This window comes from Parambassis ranga, chromosome 7 (assembly GCF_900634625.1).
Source record: "Parambassis ranga chromosome 7, fParRan2.1, whole genome shotgun sequence".
Taxonomy (NCBI): Eukaryota; Metazoa; Chordata; class Actinopteri; family Ambassidae; genus Parambassis; species Parambassis ranga.
Window position 1 is genome coordinate 7,267,791 of NC_041028.1, and position 13,037 is coordinate 7,280,827.

General features: G+C 41.3%; 3 protein-coding genes across 3 annotated transcripts; all 3 read left to right on the forward strand.

Moving 5' to 3' along the window:
* Positions 1-212: 212 nt before the first annotated feature.
* On the forward strand, positions 213-4,716 carry arhgef3l (Rho guanine nucleotide exchange factor (GEF) 3, like). Its single transcript, XM_028411048.1, has 13 exons — positions 213-399; positions 739-787; positions 901-951; positions 1,477-1,533; positions 1,667-1,774; positions 1,854-2,012; positions 2,324-2,386; positions 2,494-2,590; positions 2,856-2,932; positions 3,034-3,291; positions 3,641-3,811; positions 3,926-4,118; positions 4,257-4,716. The coding sequence occupies exons 1-13, from the start codon at positions 362-364 to the stop codon at positions 4,502-4,504; spliced, it is 1,569 nt and encodes a 522-aa protein (XP_028266849.1). The 5' UTR covers positions 213-361; the 3' UTR covers positions 4,505-4,716.
* Positions 4,717-5,662: 946 nt separating this feature from the next.
* usp21 (ubiquitin specific peptidase 21) lies at positions 5,663-8,297 on the forward strand. The gene is made up of 11 exons (XM_028409424.1): positions 5,663-5,818; positions 6,250-6,306; positions 6,395-6,512; positions 6,614-6,728; positions 6,890-7,009; positions 7,103-7,167; positions 7,256-7,443; positions 7,596-7,674; positions 7,758-7,865; positions 7,954-8,068; positions 8,178-8,297. Exons 1-11 carry the CDS (start codon positions 5,663-5,665, stop codon positions 8,269-8,271), a joined length of 1,215 nt encoding a protein of 404 aa, XP_028265225.1. The 3' UTR covers positions 8,272-8,297.
* Positions 8,298-9,397: 1,100 nt separating this feature from the next.
* On the forward strand, positions 9,398-12,916 carry LOC114439217 (rho-related GTP-binding protein RhoA-C-like). Its single transcript, XM_028411049.1, has 5 exons — positions 9,398-9,456; positions 10,052-10,207; positions 10,774-10,894; positions 10,984-11,114; positions 11,205-12,916. Exons 2-5 carry the CDS (start codon positions 10,052-10,054, stop codon positions 11,376-11,378), a joined length of 582 nt encoding a protein of 193 aa, XP_028266850.1. The 5' UTR covers positions 9,398-9,456; the 3' UTR covers positions 11,379-12,916.
* Positions 12,917-13,037: the final 121 nt, after the last annotated feature.

The window sequence follows — 13,037 nt, forward strand, 5'->3', positions numbered from 1 at the left end:
ATTGAATCTAATGCTTCCTCTTGTGTCTCACTCAGTAGATAATGTGCATTGTTATTCACACATAATTTGTTCTAAGTATCAGTTAAAGTGTTTGATCCAGTTGATAAGTTTCAGTAATTATGTTTTATATTGAGCTTTAAACACTCCTTCACTAGAACGGATACGTGTATGTGCAACAGTAAAGGATGTGGTCTGCTGTGAGATGAGGAAGAAAGTGAGGAGGAAGGAGTGCACAGAGCTCGTAAGCTGCCTGCAAAAAAAGCTTGCACTCATACGGCACTGAAACACTGGACCAATTTGGATAATTTCTCATTTTGAGAATCTTTTTTTTTTGTGAAGATGCATTGAAGAGAAAGAAAAGATGGAAGTGGAGGAGACTGGTGAAATACGGACTTCCTGGTATGATACCTGCTACAGTTATCGTTATGCTTCTATAGAGAGCTACATGCTGTATGTGTTACTGCTGACAACTCACTAGGGTAAACTGTAAAATACCTCATGAACACTAAATACTAGAAGTTTGTATTTGTATTTTATGGCAAAATATCCCTTTAGTGTTACTGTTTGAAAGATGATTGGAATAAAACAATGTTCTAATATTAATGTTAATAAGTAATTTTCAACTTGAGGAACAAGGTCTTGTGAGTAAACATCCTAGGATCTCATTCACGTACTTCAGGTGTACTTTTTTTTATCTCAATCTGTGTATGAACCTGTTAAACATTTTGTCCTTTTAAGGTCTTCTGTTCCAGGCGAGAGACACTCCAGCACCTGTGATCATGGTGGGGTAAGCTACCACATGTACTTTATTTCTTGCACTTCTGTACTGACTACTTTATACTGTCTAAAAGCTATTCCTAAAATCCTAAAACTCACTTTTGCATTAACCTCTGCTTGTAGAAGAAGAGAAAACAAGACCCGAGCCCTGAAACGGTGATCAGAATTATAGAGGTGAGTGTCATTTGTGTTGCACCCTCTGTGTGTTTCTCTGTAACTAGCGGAAGTTAGTCAACCTTACCTTTGTGACCACAATGCTCTGTGCAGAAATGACAAGTGGTGTGAACATGATGTTCAGCCGTGCAGGCATCGCAGCTTTCTGATCACACAGACCTATAAATCTTGTCACTATCAGACCATGTTACTGTGATTTTTTTGAATTTGATTTTCCCCTATCTGCCAGTGTTCTTGTGTGTATTATCAAATACATTTTAACTGATAATATTTGAGTTTTTATTTTTGTTTTTACTCCTGCACTTAACATACACCTGATGATGTGGTTAGTGTGGCAGAAACAGGCAGACATCTTGTGTTTTACTACAGAGGCACAGTTTCAAGCTTCTTCCTCTTTGAAAGACTCACACAGGAAATGAGAGATCTGCACCATGCAACATCTCACCCCTCTCGACATCTCTCTTTCCACCTTCCTGAACTCTCTCGTGTCTATCTCGAGTTGACTTAACTTTTTCTATCTATCAGGATGAAGAGGAAGAGGACGAGCAAGAAATGATGTCCGACCACATGAAGGATTCAGAGGTGTGGTGTTCTGTGACAGATGTGTTGTTTTAAAGTCCCATAATGTGCATGGATGAGTAACCCTGAATGACCTCTTTGTGTAGAACTTTCACCCATTGATTCATAAGCTTTTTGTGTTGTGATTTCCTTTTAGGAGCCCAGTAATAAAAGGGTTAAACCTGTGGCTAAGTCCAATAGTGTCACAGGTGTTATAACCCCAGTGAAGACCCCTGCTCTGAAACGCATTGGCCAGTCTATTTCGGTAACAATGCACAGATACACTCAGACTCCTCTTCGTCACCATTTATGCATGCACACTCCATTCTTTTTTTTTTTCACAGCGGTCCATTAGCTTTCGCACAGAGGCACGACCTTTGCCCCCAGCTCCCCTGCGTCCTCGTTCAAAGGCCTCATCATTTCCACGCCGCCGCAACAGCCAATGCTGGAGTGACACTGTGGACAGTCATGACCTCACTGCAAAGGAAATCAAACGGCAAGAGGTGACAGTGGACCTTTAGTTCAGCTGCAGAAAAGTTATTATAATGACATGAGTGTGTGTGTGTGTTTTTCGGGGGGGGGGGGGGGGGTATGCACTCCACATTTCTCTGAAGCTGCTCTACATGGGTATTATGAAAGAGGATGTGAGCTGGCAGTGAAGGCTCAACTTCCTTTATTGAACAATCAGCTGTGACTGCCCATGCAGTTTGTCTATGGCATCTTCCACAGCTGTGTGTGCATAAGAGAGTTTTCTCTGTTCTTATGAACATGCTGATGAATGCTGTTGTAACAAAGAGTTTGGGCTCATCCACAGGTGATCTACGAGCTGACTCAGGGAGAGAGACAACTTATAGACGACCTCAGTTTGGTCAAAAAGGTACATGTTCACTGAATACACTTTTATACAAATACAATATTTCCAAGACACCAACGTCCTTTCCTTCCCACAATATCTAATTCTCTTCCTGGTCTGTCCACTACCAGGTGTACTATGAGCCCATGCTGAAGTTGGACATAATGACGGAGAGTGAGCTCGGACAGATCTTTGGGACTCTGGACTCACTCATTCCCCTCCATGAAGGTAAATCATCTTTGTTTTTGTGTGACACATTATCTCAGTCTCAGTGTATGCGTCAAAACTTCTCTTCATTTCCTGCCGATGCATGAGCAATAAATATAGCAGGCTGAAAATATAGCAGGCTGATAATGTTATAATTTGTTAAGGTTACTTTCTGTCCAAATTAGTTCAGAGCAAACAGAAATAGGTAAAGTTGTTAATGACTGTAGACACTTAGTGTTGCTTTTTTATAATGTCAGAAAAATCTATTTTATTTATTTCACACCAGATCTTCTGGGCCGTCTTGAACGCCTGAGGGGATCAGAGAAAACGGTTGGAGAAGTTGGGCCGACGCTGATGAACTGGGTGAGTATTTCCATGGAAACCAGGGACTGACAAAGAAGAAACTCGGAGTCACTGAGTTCATCATCTCTGCTTCACATGTTCTCATCTCCCTGCTTCTCCAGTTTCCTTGCCTGGAGTCCTACGTTACATACTGCTGTAACCAGGTTGGAGCCAAAGCCTTGCTGGACCAGAAAAAGCAGGAAAAAAGAGTGGAGCACTTCCTGCGCCTGTGCCAGGAGTCGTCGTTCAGCAGGAAACTGGACTTGTGGAACTTCCTGGATCTTCCTCGGAGCCGTTTGGTTAAATACCCTCTCTTATTGAAAGAGATTCAGAAGTGCACACCTCCAGATCACCCGGATGAGGACACATTGCCTGATGCTGTGAGTTGGTTTCCTAAAAATGAATCCACACATTAAAGAAATGTACATGATTACTCAGGTTTGAGGTTTGTGGTTCAAGTAATTGGAAACTGCAAGTCAGCTCTGTCTGAGGAAATGGACGACCTTTGCGCAGTCAACCACCACCTCAGGGCTTATCAAACAGGATGTGATGGCAAAGCGGGGGGCGTCTAACAACATGTTGACGGGATGGCTGCTGAATGTTTGTCGTGTTGTCACTTTTCTGTAACAGTGCTGACTTGCTTTAAATTCCTGGAACAGAAATAACAGAAAAGTGGCCGACTCAGTATTAAAAACATGCACTTTAACTCTAACTGTATGTTCTGCTCAGCTGGAGCTCATCCAGAGCATTGTGGCGGAAGTGAACAAGAAGACGGGTGAAGCTGAGTGTCAGTTCTACAGGCGGGGTCTCAACTACCTTGAAGAGAGTCAGAGACTACCAGAGATCCAGCAGTCCCGCTTCCTCCTCTGCCACGGAGAACTCAAAAACAACAAGGGCCAGGTAGCTCTCTGTGATGATGTTTACTTCATATAAAGAAGGTCAAAACATTCTGAATGTTAGACTTACAGTATGTACACGATGTGCTCTGTAATGTGCATCTGTCTCGTCTGACAGCGGCTGCATGTGTTCCTGTTCGAGCGGGCTTTGGTGTTGACCCGCCCGGCTGAGGACAGAGAGGGTGCTCAGGTGTTTCATGTGTACAGACAGCCTCTGCCCAACGCCCTTATAAACCTGGAAGAAATCCCAGATGGTGAGGCAGGTGGAGGAGGCACCTTCAGAGGAGCCTTCACTGGAGGGAATGATAAAGGTAATATAAAATTACAAGAACACATATCAAAATTGTTGCTAAATAATAGTTTACAGTATAATATTCAAACTTCAGAGATGCATGATGATGTCTCCCCACTCCATCAGTTGAATTCTCCCTTGTTTCTCCATCTCCTAGTGAAGAACTGTTTCCGTGTGAGCAGCAGAGGGCGCTCCAAAGCTCACACGTATAGCCTGCAGGCCAACGACTCCTTCAGCAAACAGCAGTGGATCACCTGTCTCCGCCAAGCCATCGTCCAGTCACGAGACATGACCGCTCAGACCAGCCAGTCGCAGCTGTCCCCTCACCATGATCCCGCCCTGTATCACATAGCCGAGCTCAGCCTCAGCTCGGACACAGAAATGGCAGAACACACCAGTCGCTGACTGTCAGGCTCATCACCAGATGGACTCTCCATCAAAGTGTACATTAACTTTGGAGAAAATAAGTGGAACTGTGATTACAGACACAAAGAATTTCCTTACTTTTTTTCTCGCTTTTTTCCATTTGTTACAATGCTTAGAGTACTGTACAGACTGGGAACAGTATGAATGTGAATTTTGAAAATGTTCTTTGTTATTTTTTAATAAACTGACAACTAAATAAAGATTGTTGAAGTACTCTTGGAAAAGTACACACAGATAAGTCTAAATATAGCCAACAAGATTTACAGAGAAAAGATTAGAGATGATTATCCTCCCTCTCTCCCTCTCTTCTTCACTCTCTCTGTCCCTCTCGCTGACACCGGTGACAGGGCAGAGGACAGAGGTAGACTTTCAGTTCTATCCTACAGACGCACACACATTGAAACAGTAGACGTCCACCTTATGCATTTTTAACAGCTCAGCAGATGATGGGAACAGTTTGCCTGGGACAGTTTGTTCACAGATAGACTGACCAAGTGCTCAGGTGAGTCCAAACCGCTTTTTTCTATTGTTTAGATTTATCACACTAACGTTTGTTTTCATGAGTTTTCCCATTACCTGTGCTAAGCGGTAATGACATGGCATTGGATCCGATATCAGTGCACGCCTTGGCTGTGAGAACAGCCAGCAATATTTAACATGATTCATTCTTTTATGTAGTTTTAGTACAGCTGTGCAGAATAATGAAAACACAAGTGGAGTGAGATCCATGGTTAATGCCTCCTTTTGTAGCGGATGTTAATGTTAGACCGTGACTGTCCTGGCTGTCTTGCACACTGTTGGCACGAGAGTGAATTGATGGGATCAGTTAAGAGTCATTCAAGAAAAGAAAGGAAATACTCATTCACAAATTACCTGTCATTTGTTTTCCTCAGCTTTCAACTCCTTCCCTCCCCATTTGTCCGGAAATCAAAGGAGACTAAAACTGGGAAGTTCTTCATTCAATGAAAAACAGGACTTTTTCTCTTGTACTTAACTACCACCATGTCCTGCATGTGAAAACAAACAAAGGAATTTTCTAGTCACAGCCTTCTCGGTTGCATTTCTTTGGGACAGCCCTTTATTCGTCTCTGGATTCACTTCGATTGCTACTTCAAAGATTTACCAGTGTCTAAAAGGATGCCTGGAGCCAGTGGTGTTAATGTGGAGAGTTCTTGTGAAGCCCTATGTCGAACTCTGGTGTCTCAGAAAGGCCTCCAGAGAGAGACGGCTGATATCTCCCAGTCTGTCCTCTACACGTCACTGATGGGCCTGCTTCTGGTCGCTGACAAAGAGGTGCGACACTACACAGGATGTTTTATGTTGTTTCTGCAGAAGTTATGGCACACTCATGAGAGAAACATAAGCATGGACAGAGAAATCACTTGAAGGTATTAAGGGGGAATACACATCAACACACACGTGTTTAAGCACCTGTCAGCACTCCTTGGTCTCAAATAGGATGAATGCTCAGACTGACCTCCTTTTAGCCTCCCTGGCTATGCTAATGAGATAAGAAGGCTAAATCTGTCCTGACAAAGTTACATTCACACTAGCATGGCAGGGTTAACGGAGACAGACAGTCACATGGAGTGCAGGCACAGTCAGGGGTCAAACGGTAGGACACACATGCAAGCATGTCTATGAGGAAGCTCTATGCAGCATCATACTGAGCAGATGTTACATGTTAGTGCTACTCATTAGCTACCTGTGTTTGATTTTTACAGAAAGAGCCGCTTTCCATTGGGAGTGGAAGAATTGGCCTTAGGAACATAGGAAACACAGTAAGTGAGGCTAGACGAAGCCAAAAATGACCCGAATATTTGTATTTACACCAACATGCTAATTTCACCTCTTCTGTTTTTGACTTAGTGTTTCCTCAATGCGGTTGTCCAGTGTTTGTCTCACACGTGTGGCCTACGAAACTACTGTCTGCTCAAGTCCTATATGCATGAGAAGTTCTCCAAAGAGGATGCTAAGCTGATGGAAGGTGTGTTCCTCCTCTCTGCTGCTGTGCGTGTGTGCGCTCTTGTCTCCTTTCATGTTAAAATGTCACCTCCTCTCTTACTGCCGCCTGTCTTCCTGTGCCAGCTTTCTCTCAGGTACTGTTGGGCCTTTGGGATGTGAATGAAGGAGACAGAGTTGTAAATCCAAGACAGTTTTACAATGTTTTCAAAGACGCGGTGCCTTACTTCAGCGGTTACAGGTGAGAATTTTTCCAGCTTTGCAAAGAAAAAAGGCAGATAACACCATCACACGCTGCAATACAATACTTGTGTCAGTGCATTTGTCTTTGTGGGAACATGAATATGTTTTGTTATGTTATTTTGTTATTAATATGTTTTTCTCTGTCTGTGTTTAATCCAGTCAACAGGACGCACAGGAGTTCCTCAGGTTCCTATTAGACAAGCTGCATACTGAAATAAATCGCAGACCCTACATTAGACGAACAGGGAAGGAGCCTGAACAAAAATATGTCAGATTCAGGTGTGTATTGATATAGATGTTGTATTTATTTATTTTTTTTAAGTCAATACTTCAATGTCCTTCATGTGTTTACGCTCTCTTTCCCTCCCTTAGAATTTCTGAAGAGGCACATGCCATGTGGAAGAAGCACTTGGAGAGGGATGACAGCATGATAGTAGGTGAGGAATCCAGTCACGATGCTATATTAATTTGCAATATGAGCTCAATGAAAGAGACATCCATTAATTCTTGTACCTCTTCTGACAGACCTGTTCTCAGGCCAGCTGCGGAGCTCACTGCATTGCTCAGTCTGCTCCCACTACTCCAACACATTTGATGTGTTCTGTGATCTGTCTTTGCCGATCCCCAAGAGGAGCTCTGGAGGGGAGGTCACGCTAAGGGAGTGTCTGGACCTCTTTTCTCAGGAGGAGAAACTGGACAAGGAGAATTCACCAGTAAGTTCACACAGCTATGATGGCATTCACAGTGGACAACGAACTGATGAAGAAGCATCTGTTCTGTATCTGTTTGCTAAATTAGCATATCATGGTAGATAAGGTAGTAGAAAATTAACATAAATGCTAACGTGTGCATGTTCACTTTCCAGATGTGTGAGAGGTGTAACAAGCGTACAGAGTGCACCAAGCGGCTGTCCATCCAGAGGTTTCCTCAGGTTATAGTGATCCGTATCCTTTGCCAATAGTTCAATTTACAACTGACATTTATGCACAGATGATTACGCATGATGATGCTTAACAGTGTCTATCAGATCTGAATCGCTTCACGACATCGCGGTGGTCCATCAGTAAAAGCACAGTCCATGTGTCCTTCCCACTCGCTAACCTGGACCTTGGACCCTATGGACCTGTTGACTGTGGTAAGCTTTCTTTTAATTTAACAGTGTTAACTTTTTGTGCAGACCGGATTAAGTCATTGTTTGTCTCACTCCATGTTCCTCTACACAGGCTCAGTTCTATATGATTTGTATGCAGTATGTAACCATGCTGGGACAGTGAACATGGGCCATTACACAGCCTGCTGCCTAGATGAAAACGGTTGGTGCTTTTACAACGATTCTAGGTGAGACAACTCTCTTCAGCAAAGACTCATTTTATATTGAGACAGCTTGTATATATTTATATGAATATATATGGTTTCTCATGATTTCTCTCCAACCTCTTCCTGACAGTGTGACTCATATAACAGAGAACCAGCTTCAGACCAATCAAGCCTATGTGCTGTTCTACCAGCGCAGCAACAGCACCACCACTGTCAGGAAATAGACCTGAGACTGGCTAAGCCAGCCAACCAATCAGGGCAACTTTACCTCCAGTGACCATAGAAACAAACTGAAGCAGCTGACATCTTATAAACTTCTCAATCTCAACCATGTCCTTGACTAACCCGGAGGAGGAAGAGGACAAGGAGAGACAATCTACATTAACTTTCAGGGGGCTTGAAGAGATGATCTCCCCTCCTAAGTCACAGAGAGGCTTCTGAAGCATCTCTGTAAGAAAGCTCAGACAAACTGTAGCCTTAAGAGTCTCTGTACCCTAGTTCTCAGGCAGGAGTGAGTGATGTGGTTGCACATGATGCAGAGCTCTAAGATAGTCATGAGTCATGCTGGCTAATCATAAATATAAACCTAAATAAATCTTGGATGGAATAGAAACTAGTCATGACTTCTATGTGACATACAGTAACATGTAAATGTATGGGACTGGTTCAAGCACTGTTACACTGTTGATGTTTTTTTTTTATTAAGTGAAGAAATAGTAAATAAAACACATTAAATTTATATTTCTTTTTGGAAATGTTATATGTTGCACTGGTAACCAAATCAAAGCAAACGCTATGGAGACCTGGAAGACCACTTTGAGCCAAAAAATAAAAAGTAAGAACAAACACATGTGCCAGTAGTAGTCAAATGGGGTCTACGTGAAAGAATTACCAGATGAGAACATCATCCACCAGTAAAAATAAAGCTGTGAGATACATGAACATCAAAATATTGATATTTTTATGTAAATTGAGTGTTAAATAAATTACAATAACATCTTATGATAAAATCCCAATAGGTTATTTGATTTCCACATTGTTCAAGCTTTAATATTTTAATTTGCCTCTGGGAAAGAGGTCAAACTAATGATGGTCCCACTTCTGTCTAATAACATCCATCTTTATACAGTCTATGGTCTTTACTAACATGGCACAAAACAATAGTTTGTATATGATGATTAAATAATATTATTAAACTGTATTGTACTAATGGTATTTTATACAGCTAATAAACGGCCAAAGGACTGATGATTTGAGCTTTCAGTGTATTTACGTAGAGTTTTTAAAAGGAAGTAAAATCATTAAAACTCCTTGCTGGTGTTGACGTAATTTTGCGCATGCGTACCACAAGTGGGCGGAGTTTTCCAGTCGGTCAGGAAGAGGAGAAAGGCGGACAGAGTAACATCAAGGTAATCTTATTTACCGACAGCTTTCAAACTTGTAGTCGATTCTTGTTTCAGTGACAAAAGTGTGGCAATGATGTGATGAATATTGTAGTTGTAATTTAGGAAATTTTACCTTGGATGACAGTAATTCAAACCACTGGAAACAGCGTTAGCTTTCCTGCTAGCAGACGTTGGCGTTGGTTTGACAGGCCCCAGACTACACTGCACAGCCTTTTAGCAGTAATGGGAACATAGCACAGAAATGTTTAGCTACCTGTTTTTACATCCCCGTCTGAGTGCCACATATATCATTGTGGTTTAGATTTATGTCGCAGCATAATATTGTTTTTCTTTTAACAAAGAATATCCACGGCAGAGGGACACTAGTTTCTTTAGGTTGGCTAACGTTGTTTGAGTTGTTACTTCTGCTTAATGCCAACTAGGGGGAACTTTTTATGAAGCAAAGCATAGTTTCCTATAGTTTCTCCCTGTGTACTATAGTAAATTTGCATGCCTGATACAATATGTTGTGTTTTTTTACATACTGTAAAGTTTTGTTTAGTTGTTTATTGACTTGTCAACTCCTTAGTATAACCTTGTTTTGGGTTCTTTTCTATAGATGGCTGCTATCAGGAAGAAGCTGGTGATTGTTGGAGATGGTGCATGTGGGAAGACCTGTCTGCTTATCGTGTTCAGCAAAGACCAGTTCCCAGAAGTCTACGTCCCTACTGTGTTTGAGAATTATGTGGCAGACATTGAAGTGGATGTAAAACAGGTGAGACATGCTCTTACACAGACCTTAAACATAGGGAATCATGTGAAGAAATCACACTGTTCCCTAACAAACATTAGCAAACCAGTTTAAATTCATGATAAGAGTGTTGATTATTTACTCATTTGAGTAATAAGTTGTTAGAAATAGATAGATACGGCTATTCATTACAGTTTGACCGTGTGTTTAGTAACCCAAAGCAAATCATCATGTAATGTCTACTTTCAAAACAACTTGATTTTTTTCTTTGTTTACAAAATTGATTGTTGAGCCAATAACAGCAGTTTTTCAGCACCTACTGAATATGACATGTAACATTGCTAATAAATGTAGTAGATTTACGCAGTCCAAATGTCATGAGTTTCAACAAACTAAACACATTGTGACAAATATTGACTTGTTTCCATCTTTTCCTGCTCTCTCGGCAGCATAGTCATTTTTATTTTTATTTTTTTAGCTGTTTTTCAACATAAAGTGGAGGAGTAATATTAAGTTAGTCTGCTTAGTCATGTCACTTTTATCCTTGCATCTATCCATTCATGTACCCATCTACTTGTCTTTCTTTACAGGTAGAGCTAGCACTTTGGGATACAGCAGGTCAAGAAGACTATGACAGACTAAGGCCTCTCTCCTACCCAGATACCGATGTCATTCTCATGTGCTTCTCTGTAGACAGCCCTGATAGTTTAGGTACAGTATGAGAAATATGTATTGATCACATTACACTGGTGTGGTTGACATATTGCTAACTTCTGCATGTTTCACTCCTCGTGCTTTAGAGAATATTCCAGAAAAGTGGACTCCTGAAGTCAAACACTTTTGTCCAAATGTTCCCATCATCCTCGTGGGCAATAAAAAAGATCTGCGCAATGATGAGCACACCAGACGAGAACTTGCCAAAATGAAACAGGTAAGTTCTCTGTTTCAAAACTTTTGAGTGGCCCAATAGTCAATAGTGGATCTGTCCTAATGTAAATTTTCTGTGTGTATGTGTTTGCAGGAACCAGTTAAATATGAAGATGGCAAAGAGATGGCAAACCGCATCAGTGCCTACGGCTACCAAGAGTGTTCTGCCAAAACCAAAGACGGTGTAAGGGAAGTCTTTGAGATGGCAACCAGGGCAGCATTGCAGGCCAAGAAACGTGGCAAGAAGGCTCCCTGCATTCTGTTATAGGTGCTTGGAGGAGAGGGTGCTGTCCTTTAGCACAGATGAAAGAGGGCAGCCTCCGCTGAATTTAACATAGGGGGGAGAATTATTAGGGTGGGTGGGGCAGAATAAGTTTTGCAGATGCTCAGTTCCTGATCATCCAGTTACCCTCAGCAAATCAAAGTGGACCTGACATGATTTCATAGGCTTATATCTATAGGTTAGGTTATGTGCCATTTTCCTTGCATCTATCAAAAGATTTCAGATGCAGATGTCTGTAGGGGAGGTATTGGTGCTGATGATGGGGGGGTTAATTTGAAGTTGAGTAGATATAAACTGGGATTGAAATGTGCCATGATGAGAATGAAGAGAGAAAAGGTCCTTACCAGGCCAAAGACAATGGGACAACATGAGAGAAAGACATAATTATAGCATAGATTTGAGACCGTCTAAGTGGATCTTACACAGTATCGCCTAAATGTAGTGCCTTGAGAGCAGTGGTCTAGAAAAGTAAGCTTGAGGGATGGGGATTCATAACTTGGATAGGGTATTATTGTTCATTTGTAGTGTCCACACCTCACGTTTGTGAATGCTTTCTCCCTGTCACTGGCTTGGCTCATTCAGGCCCATTTTCTGACTCAGGCGCTATGCAGGGGTATGCCTAAACTAGATTGTATGAGATATTTTCCCCATACTGAATTTACTTACATGTACTTTTAGAGTGCGTGTGTGCAACTGTATGGTAGTTTGTTTTAACCAGTGCAGCTCTGCATGCAGCGAATGTGTGTATATTTGTGTGGTTGTGTATTAACATGATGTGTCTACGTACTGTATGCATGGAAAGGCCTTCTGCGTCACTGACCTAACCCCTTGTTTCCATGCCAAAGTTACCCCTGATGGCCACATTTCATGGCTCAGGTGGGTAATGGAATTAACAGCTACTCAGAGTGACATAGAAGCGTTCACTTTACTGGAACACATTGTACTATAGCCAGAGGCACAATCAGGTTAAACATATGTTTTTAGGACCTTTTTTTGTGTATACCAGGTATTGATTTGGCTGTGTTAATCAGTGGGTGAAATCATGAGTGGTGTAGTTCATAAGTTGAATATTCTTTTAGATAGACTATAGGCTTATCTTATTACTATAATGTCCATTATGTACTGTATGTTTTACAAGGCCTTGTAAGGACATGTTAATGATGTGTATTTCAAGTTTGCCTTTTACTCTTCTCTCTCTCTCTCTCTCTCTCTCCATTTCCCCTTTAATGATATTGTCATTATTGTACTATATAACTTTTTATTGTTGATGTCTTTAATTTTCTTAGTATATTTTAATCATTCTACTTAATCCTGCTGTTATGATCAGCTTATGTCAGTTAAAGGATAAATTGTAACCGCTGTATTGTCTCATTTAATTAATGGAAGGTTGGGGTGCTGAGCTAGAAGGTTTTGTGGGTGGGCTGACAGCAGTTTTTCTTTGTTTTTTTGTACTGTGATATATGGGGATTTCTGGATTTTTTTTTTCAAATAAAGCTGGTATTAGGGTTTTCTGTTGTAAGGTATTTATGTGTTCTTTGATCCTTTTATCCAATAATAATTACAATTTTCCCTATATTTTGGCATTAATTTACTTTGTTCCCTAAATAAAAACCCTCATAATCTGTCAAAATACCTGATTCTATG